At 41.5% G+C, this 9,841-nt stretch overlaps 1 protein-coding gene across 1 annotated transcript in view; it reads right to left on the reverse strand.

Annotated features, from left to right (window-relative positions):
* The window catches only part of PKHD1 (polycystic kidney and hepatic disease 1 (autosomal recessive)), a gene marked incomplete at its 3' end in the record, with an annotated part of 176,819 nt that overhangs the window by 92,562 nt on the left and 74,416 nt on the right, over positions 1-9,841 (reverse strand). The window contains exon 35 of the mRNA XM_010018724.1: positions 3,097-3,247. Within this exon, the coding sequence (XP_010017026.1) occupies positions 3,097-3,247 (151 nt within the window). The remainder of the gene's footprint in view (positions 1-3,096; positions 3,248-9,841) is intronic.

The raw sequence follows: 9,841 nt of genomic DNA on the forward strand, positions 1-9,841 counted from the left end.
GATACAAACAATAGGGGAAGGGAAGAGCTGTGACAAGTGACACTGAGGCTTTTCTAAAAGAGGGACAGAAGCATTCTTCTCCCTTATGCCAAGGATGGCCATCTCAAAATTGCCATTGCAAAGGCAAGTGGTCAGATGGGTGTCTTCAACCCCACCAGGGAATACAGGCAGAGTCACCCCAGAATTCATCCCCAGGGTTCTCCTGGAAGACCAGACAGTTCTTTTGGTCTCCAGACCTCCCTAGAGCACTGTGAATTCAGACAAAGGCAATAGCACATGTCTGAGGTATCAACCCACCAAACACAAAGGAATTACTTCAGTGTAAGATCTGTGCAAAGGAAATTTCCATCTGTCCCCGGTTATCATAAATATTTCCATACTTGTGATGTTGGGATTACAAAAATAACTGCAGTCTGCTGAATATACAGTTATCTACAATCTATCTTGTATATCTTCCCCAATCAGTATTGTCTGAGCAGTTTTGCAGGCTGGCTATTAAACTTTCCACTGCTGATAACCATGTGTTCATACTCTGCTTGTTGAGGAGGAGATAGAAACTGCTGAGCCCTCATGGCAGTGAGCAAGATCCAGCTGCCTAATCCTATTTCTCTATTGCTTTGGCCTCAAGATCTTCTGCCCAGGCAGACTTGTCACTACCAGAACCACTATATATATTTGGTTGTACAACTAAAGCAGGGTCACTTTAAGGCTGCACATGAAGTTGGCATCCTTGTTATAATAGCCTTTAAACAATTTCTACGATGTTGAAATCATCATAAAGAGACAATACAGGGAAGTTCTCAGAACCATTATGGTATCCTAAAAAGGAGAGATTTCAGGAAATGGGCCTGTAATCATGTGTTGGGTTTGCTAAATACAGCACCAGAAAATGGGCAGTACAGTATCTTTGCACCACAGTGGACTTAGTAGCATTACAGTCATTTTTCATATGTAAAGTCTGTTGTATTTTCAGCTTGTGAGTGCACAGGCAGCCTGACGCTGAGTCATGAAAACCAAAGGGAGCAGAACTACAATTTAATCCCATTCTCCAACGCCAACTGAGAAAAACTCTCTAGCTAGAATAGCAATAGGATGTTTCAATTGAAGCACATATCTACACCTGCCTACAGGTTAGGGGCTTGTCATGCCTGTCTTGCAGCAGGGGAAAGTTGTCAATTATTTGACATGCTCACAGACTCAGTAGTTCCTGCTCTAAGGGGATCACCTAGCTGTGATTCATCTTAAGACGGGTATCTATAATACCTAAGATGAACAAGTCTTTGTTGGCGTGTGTTTCTCGCTCAATACAGGAGCACAGACAACTCGCCTGGGCTGGACAACTTAGAGAAAGATAAGGTCAGGAAAGATAAATCTCAGTCATATCAGAATAGATCTCAGCATGTTTTAAGTCCATATCTAACCATGGCCAAACAGCTAGCAACACCCATGTAAGTGGGGGTGGATGCAACAAGGAAACTTCAGCAAAGGTAAAGCTCATAAACAATTACTGTGTAGGTTTCTACTTCTAAAACATTTAGTCCCTATGTTTGGCATATAGCAATGCAGAAAATAATAGCATCAAGAATATTTTATTGATGCTTTCCTAAGTGAATCTACATTACAAACCAAGCTTCTTGGAAAACATGATAAAGGAGAGAAATCATTTGAATGTCAGATGAGCCAAAACCATAAAGACACCGCTCCAGACTTCATTAAATTCAATCAGACCTCTGTTTGCTTCATGAGTGCTGACTCATAGATCAAATGTGCCCTTGAGTAGGCCCAAAGTTCAAAGGGTTTCTGATGCAAATATTGTGCCCCAATTCTTCACCAAGTCAGAGACTAGCCCCAAAATCCTCATCCAGATTTGCAGCCAAAAGTCTCAGAAATCTGGGGCTCTGCTCTACCTCCTCTGCTAAGGAATCTTACATGGCACAGATTTAGGATTTTCGCTGAGGAAGAGAGGGAAAAGAATTATGCTAAAACTTTCCACCTTTTTTTTAATCTCAGATTCTTACTTGATTCTTTTTTTCTTTTAAACAGGTATGATGCCTGGTGTAGGAATTCTTGAAAATCAATAAACCTAGACAGAACAAGTTCAATCTTTTTAGGAAATGTTCTCACAATATAGATAAACTTGCAAAGTTTTTTCTTTATAGAATGATCATTCAAAGTTAGATTAAAATGTAATTGTCAACTGGTTTTCATTATCCCAATGAAAAACTAGTACCTTTAACATCCTTGCACTATAAAACGATTTTCACCACCAAAGAAGATCTAGTTCCTTAAATATATAAAAACTCCTCTTTCCATTTTTTGAGCACCATTTCAACAGAGGTTTACACATAGGCTTAACTTTGAGCAAGCAATTTCACCAGAACAACTCATTCTCTTAATACTAAGCATGCGCACAACAGTTTTCACAGCCAGGGCCTAATTTTCAGGCACAAGGAATAATTCTGGCACCAAATCACAAGCAATTCTAATTATTACTTTGAGGGCCACAGAGATGTACCTCCTCATGCTTACACTGAATCTACTCCAGGGTATGTGAACCCTGCAAACTCAGTTTTTCCCCCCCATAACTGTGCTCAGTTATTTACTCTCCACCAGCCATGCTCTAGGATCTTGGATTATTTATTACGTTTATTACATTAATACATTACATTACAGGCTGTGGCCTGTAATTCTGTAACATCGTTAATTTTATAAATGGTTTTGTAACACGCTTGCCTCGAAGATGCCAAACAAAACAGAGCTGATTATTGTTATCAGCACTGCATTATCACTGAATGCTGCTCAGGACAGCAGCGCTCTCAGTAGCTGAAGGAAAGGGAAAAAAAATGCAAAAGTCTTCCTGCTTGTATTGTCATTATGCCTCAAACAGCATAAACGATACCTTCTGCATACATAATAATTAAATGCTTCCCCTGTCTCCCATCCCTGTCCTGTTGTATCTATCTACAGAGATCAGACTCAGCCAGCCTGACCAGGTGTCTGCTTTGATGCCAGAGCTGGGAAAAGGAAGGGGAGATCACGGCCATTAAAAACTCCAACCCTGGAGGAACAAGAGCACTGAACCCCCCTTCTGCAGACCTTTGAGATGCAGCAGGTTGAGCTTGTTGGTCGTGGTCCCCAGCAGCAGGGTCTGGCCTTCTTCTATCGTGACGTTATCGCCATCTCGCGGCTGGTGTCCTGCAGGCCAGCTGGAGTCCTTGTGCCACTGGCCACAAAACCGCAGGGCAAGCTGGAAAGGAGAAGACCCAGAGAAGTTCAAAGCTCACCACTTCCCACCTTTCAGAAAGCCAGCTTGCAGAGAGCACTGAGGAGATGCCAATGCCACTACTGAACGCAGGTTACTTTGCCAGTGCGACCCCGTGTAGAGCAAAGGGATGGAGGGACCTTGGGGTCAGAGATGTTCTTGGCCTTGAGAAATGCCTGTCACAATTTGGGGGTTGCCTCTTATCTCATTCTGGTCAGGGTAACAAGGGGCTCGCTGCAGGTCTGGCTGCAGAAAATCTGCAGGTTTCCTGGTGTGTGTCTCTCTCTGCCTCCTGAAAAGCAGAATTGCACATTAATTCCAAGAAATGTCATAAAAATAGACTGAAGAGTTTAGAACTAAAACATCCGGTAGATGGGCAATACTTTACTTTACAGGTTTTTTCAAAAGCGCTCCTGCCACTTGTACATGCCTCACTTCAGATGCCTTTTTAGCTTTCTATATAATTATTATTATTATTATTATTAATTATATCTCCTTTGATGGTTTGGACATCAGTTCCAAATAAAGCCTTGATTAACTTAAAAACAGCAAATAGACTGACTCATGACAAGCAAGGACAAAATGATGCCTGCCTGCTTCGCGTCATGGTTCCTGCTCACCTCTGGACTTTAAATATGCTCTTTGCAGTAAAAGGTTTAACTGATTTATAAGGAATATGCTCAGATGTTTGCATAGGCATGTTTGCACAAGTGTGAACATAGGCATTCATAACGGGTTCTTTTGGACTCACACATGAACTACCAAGAACAGCCTCAACTGATCTGAGGGCAGTGGGGAGGAAACAAGACATGGCAACATTTGTGGTCGTCACCAGATTGTGTTAACCCAGAATAGCAGCAGAAAGAATAACCTCAATACAAAAGCAAGTTACAGTTTTTAATCAGAGCGCATCACGTGCATTACAGCTTTTGCTTTGGAGCTGTGGTTTAGGTGAATCAATATTGGTGGTGTTATGATAGTTATTCTTTCAACTGCACTATTGTCAATTTTAGTTTTATGAGGCTGATGTTTTATGCATTTCCCATAGCATCCAGAGCAGTCAGATGACTATTACATGGTGATTAGTATCCTAATTATTTATGTCAAGGAATAGGTGTTAGCTCCAAGGCTGAATGATACAACTGGTTTATGTCCCTCCTGTTTGTCAGGTATGGATTTTGGATGGCATTTTCTATCCTCTGCCCCATTCTATGATATCACTATAAAGGGAATTATTTGGTTCAGTTTAGACTGAAGCCTCCAACTGTATTAACACACATAAGGTGAAAACATCTGGGGAGTTAATCTCAGGCACAGCGTCATTGTTACGGAAGTACAGATAAACCTTTGTATCTGTACACAGCAGTTACAGAGAACATATTTCTCCATGGTCACTAAATGTAATAGGACAAGTTTCATCTTCATTACTTGCAATTATGTATTTCAGAGATTTAGGACAAAATTCCAGCTAAAAAGATAGATATCTTTAAACATTGTCTTTCCACAGAGGCTGTGAATTACTCTTCACTGATAGTGCTTTGAAGCAAATTATATACAATATACAAGGGTGTACAATAGATCCACTTGAAAAAGCAGTTAATTAAACTTGGTTTTATCTCTGAACAAGGGACATAGGAGGATGTAGTTCATGGCAAGGCACACATTTCCCAGATACAGTGCTTATCAAGCCAACTGTAGCACAAAATTACAAATTCCATAAATTCCTATCTGGCACAAACACAACCAATGCTGCCAGCCAAACACTGCATGATGCAGTTGGGAAATGGTGGGGTCTGTCAGAACATTTTATTGAGAAGATTTGTTAAATGGTTTAAGTCACTCTGATGTCACTGTAACCCTCTGAAGTCACTTAGAAGCCTCCAATTATCTCTAATAGGAAAGCATAAGGGCATAAGGAATATATCAGATTGTTCTTGCTAACACCAAAAACTTAGTAAGCTGTTGACAGAAGTCTTGCAAAAGTTAAGAAGAATAAATCATTTTTTGTTTAATATGGTTCCCCTTTCTAACTGGAAAACACCCTAATTATTTAAGGTTCTCTCTATATAACATTAAACTTTAAGCTATTCTTGCTGGGTTTCTGCTGTCACCTCTTAGAATACTCTTAGATCTATCCAGTTCTACCAGAACCTTTTAGCATAAAAGCTAGTAGCTCATATATGCCAGTGTAATAAGGCACAAGAAAATGTTGAAATCATCTTTGAAATTAAGAACCATTCACCATCTTCAGAAAGTGACTCAGAAAAAATACAAATATGCTGAAACCAAGCACTCTGTTATCTAGGTGGTATGTTTATCCACATAAGTGGACAAGTAAGAAGCAGTCCCTCCTACATCAACCTAAACAAAGACAGATTTTATTGCTCAAAATAAAGTTTACTACCCAGAAGCAGAAAATGAGTTGTCTGAGTTGATAAAAATCTCTATTGCTCCATCCAGTTTGTACCTAAATGTTTCCAGTGAGGAGATGCCTGGCTTAGTCTGCTGCCAGGTGCATCACCTGCATGTGCATCTCTCAAGTGATTTCTGGTTTGCATTCTTTTTCCTTCTTTTTTTTTTTAATAAAAGAAAACAAACATCAACTAATAATACAGGACCAAGAGCTGTTTAGAATCACTTATACTGTCCTTGCATTATCATGGAGAGAACAAATCTAAAGAATCTACCTGAAGACAGAAAAGGGGGTTTGCTCAAGGGAAGAACTTTAATGTACAGAGGGAAATGTTAGAGAGAAAGCAGCTCTGTAGGAAACAAGGAAAGTCATCGAACTGACGTATGGAAGTGAGATGGCAGATTTTATTTGGTGATCCTTCTTGTTTAGTCCTAATACCATTCCCTAAGATGAAAGAGCACCTCCTTATGACCTTTGAAAGAAGCTGCTGTGGTCTAGTGCAAGGCTAGTGAAATGAACAACAGCCCTACATTTGTTAATCCCGTACAATTACCCTTTCCCTGTTTTCTGGGAGAAAAGAACAGTGCAATCTCCAACTGAACTTCTAAAGTTCCTTTGCTGAATGGCGGTGGCCATGTCCCGTTCCTATTATGCAGCCCATGGTAGATTAACATAGACTAATATACACAAACTCATTGCACATCCCTCATCAAGAAGGGTGGGTGACAGACTCACAGCTCTAGAAATCTACATTCTCATCTGACCCTCCTAATTTCTCTCCATGTGATATTCAGGAACCTCCTCAATTACTGTGCCTGTATTGTCTAGCTGCCATGTGATCACTATGGGACAGGTTGTAGCCCACACTGACCTTACAGACATCAAATACCATAATTTCTGCATCCTAAGGGCAGCATAGGGGACTTTGCTGCCTTGCAAGTGGAACATGCTTTAAAACCATGGTGATGGACAAACTTGCTTGAGACCTCAAAGAAAAACAGTAAGACAGCTATCTTATCTCGCAAAAGGCTGTATGGTCACATTCTAAACATCATCATGCAGAACCTCCAGCTCCTTTCCCTCTGCCTGCAGCTGGGCAGGATAAGAACATCGCACTCACTGTTTTTTCATAGAAGGAAAACTCTTTCCTTTTCCATTTTTTTGCCTTGCTTGGCACCCAGCATTTGACCTGAAGCATTTAATTTAAACACTTCTCAGTAAGACTGAAGAGCAGCAGCAGCTGCAAGCACCAGGGTCATGGCTGAGTGCCCATCTCACGCGTGCTTGTTGAATGAACCAGGAGGAACTCAGAGATTGGGGAAAGCTGCACATCAGTGGCTGGCAGTGGGCATTTTCCTCCTGTGCTTTTCCAGCTTCAGCACAGGACACAACAAATGCCAGAGAGGTTGAAAGTCAAGATGGGGGCAAGAGGATTTGGCATAAAAGCAGCCCTGGATGGTGAAGCTCGATCTGGCTGGCTGCAGTTGCTGCAGTGAGGTGGCAGCTTCACACTCTGGCTTCAGCGTATATCAGACAGTTGGAAAGATGATTTGGAGGAAATGAAGCTTATGAGACCATAACATCTCTGCATCCATCTGTGTCACTGTAAGAGCTCATACTTGAACATGGACGATTTCAACTAGGCTTAACAGGAGTGAAACCACCGAAATCACAGAATGGTTTGGGCTGGAAGGGGCCTTAAAGATCATTTAGTTTCAAACCCCCTGCATGGGCAGGTACACCTTCTACTAGACCTGGTTGCTCAAAGCCCAGTTCCTGCAAGGTTCATGAAAATCAGTAGAGAGATTGAAGCAAGAGACTTTTCTGGTGTTTTCCCCAGGACACAAGTATAGCACTTGTGTCCACACTTAAAATGGTCACCCAGACTTTTCAGGACATGCTCTCATATCAGACATCCATAGAAAACCCACCCTGCCGACATTTCACATCTTGAATCCAATACAGATTACACTCAGTAGGGAACTAAACCTGCAAAATACATGTAGAAACTCCAAGTTAGTGAGAAATCACAAACACTGGGAATCCCTAAGAACCCAGTTGTTCTCCCCAGGGCACCAAAGTGTGTGAGGACCAGAGAGGGATCTGACATGAAAATTCAATGAGCAGAGACCAGCAATATCTTCCAACCCCTGACACCCACCTGGTGTGCGTCATGCACAGCTCATTTCAAACCCACACCTTGTGCATGAAGCCCATAGCTTGTACATAACACAGGTTAATTTTGAGGGGTATCAACTCCTTCCCCATTACAGCTCCTAAACAGTGAATGAATTATGTAAAGGTAAAATAATGCTTTAATAGCATACAATAAAAGATGCACAAGATCCTTATAATTCAGCACATTAGCCCTTTCCTCCCTGCTGCACCTTTTTTTTCCATTTTCAGGCAGATTTCTTTCCATTTTATGTTTTTAGCTGCTGCTGTTGTCAGCCAGCCTAGGGTTGCCTTTATGTCAGCCTTTGGGGACACGATCTCTCAGTACCAGTTTCTCAGCTTGTGCCTGTGACTACAAGGGCTCAGAAACAGCAGCAGCAACTGCAGCAAATGAATAAATAACAGTGTTATACTTGTATTCCCACACAGGCTGGCAAATAAGTCACAAAGGGAAGGGATTGTAAGTGACCATTCCTTCAATGTTTGGTCTAAATTTTTGCAAGTAACAATCATTCTGCCAACATAACACATGTTTATCCAGTGATTTTTAACTCCCTTTTCCCCAGAATGAAAAGTTTGGACTTAAAAAGGTTGAGAAACTCCTGTTTAGACACAGTATAAATCATTTGATCTCACTTTGTGGTGACTTTATAATTTGTTTGGTTTGGTGTGGGATTTTTTTCATAGTACAGTCCTGAAAAAGCTGCAACAACTGTTATAGACACAAAGACGAGCCCTCATTCTCTGATCAGAACACAAAGACAGGAGTTTTAAAACCAGCGGGGTAGTTAACACAGGCTCTGCTCGCGGCTGTGCTCCACACTCCTCTTCTGGGTGGTGGGTTTCAGCTAAGGGTTATGTGCAACATGGCCACAGAGAGAAATCTGAAGTCAGAAGGGTTTTCCTACCAGCTCCCCTCACCTGAAGCCAGCTTCCTCCTTTCCCCCAAACACATCTGATAAGACATGGAGCACAATACTGCTCCTGCACATGTAAGAAGCTCTCCTAGTTGCTTCTTACAATCTCTAGCAGGAAGAAGGTCTACCCCTCCTGGTGTGCATGGTCATGAATGAACAAATATTTCCCGTGCTGCAGAGATTGACACCCAGAAGGTAGCCTTTTCCATAGTGCTGACAGATTGCCATTTAACCAGCAAGTACAGAGAGCAAGTGTTCCTGTCCTCCGTCACCACGGAGAGACAAGGTTAACATTTTAAGTGATGGAGTACAGCGTATATTTCCCCACCCCGTAGACCCAGGACTCCACGCCACATTTGAAAACACTTTAATTTCAGTGATGGATACAGGGAGCTCACTTTCCAGGCTGTGAACTCTTGACAGCTCCTCAGTTTAATACATCAGGAAAAGATTTACACCCCTCACCCAACTCCCATCCACCTGAAGGAAAGAAAAACATATATTTAGAGGAGACAAAAAGAGAGGGGAGGTATTTTATTACACTAGATATCTTTTACAAGGGAAGTATTTTCAGCCATCTGCTCTAATTATTCCTCCTGTATTGGCCACCATCTTCATGCAACAATAGAAATAATTATGTCCTCAAGGGCAAAAAAAAATATATTTACAGAAACAAACAAAAGTTGATTATTTTTAGCTCCTAGGGAAAAAGGAAACAACAGGCTACTTCTTCATGAAGGAGCAATTAGGAAGGTGGGTAGAACATCTATAATTAAAACAGACAAATTGGTGCAGGCTCCTCCTTCCTACACGTACTTGAAAGGGATGCAAATACGTGTTATTTCTACAGTCAGTGGAACTAACATGCAAAACGCTGCCCAGTGCCCGAAGAAACTGAACCTGTCTCTTGGTATCATTCCCTGCCTCTCTTGCTTGTAGGGCCTCTAACCCTTTGCCAAATTAACTGAAAAACACTCACCACAATTGTAAAGTTAAAGAATTCCAATTGGTATGAATAGGTCTTATGCACTGTATAACCAGCATCCCTGAGACAAGCACGATAGAACACTCTTT

This window comes from Nestor notabilis, unplaced genomic scaffold (genome assembly GCF_000696875.1).
Source record: "Nestor notabilis isolate BGI_N333 unplaced genomic scaffold, ASM69687v1 scaffold17747, whole genome shotgun sequence".
NCBI classification, from domain to species: domain Eukaryota; kingdom Metazoa; phylum Chordata; class Aves; order Psittaciformes; family Psittacidae; genus Nestor; species Nestor notabilis.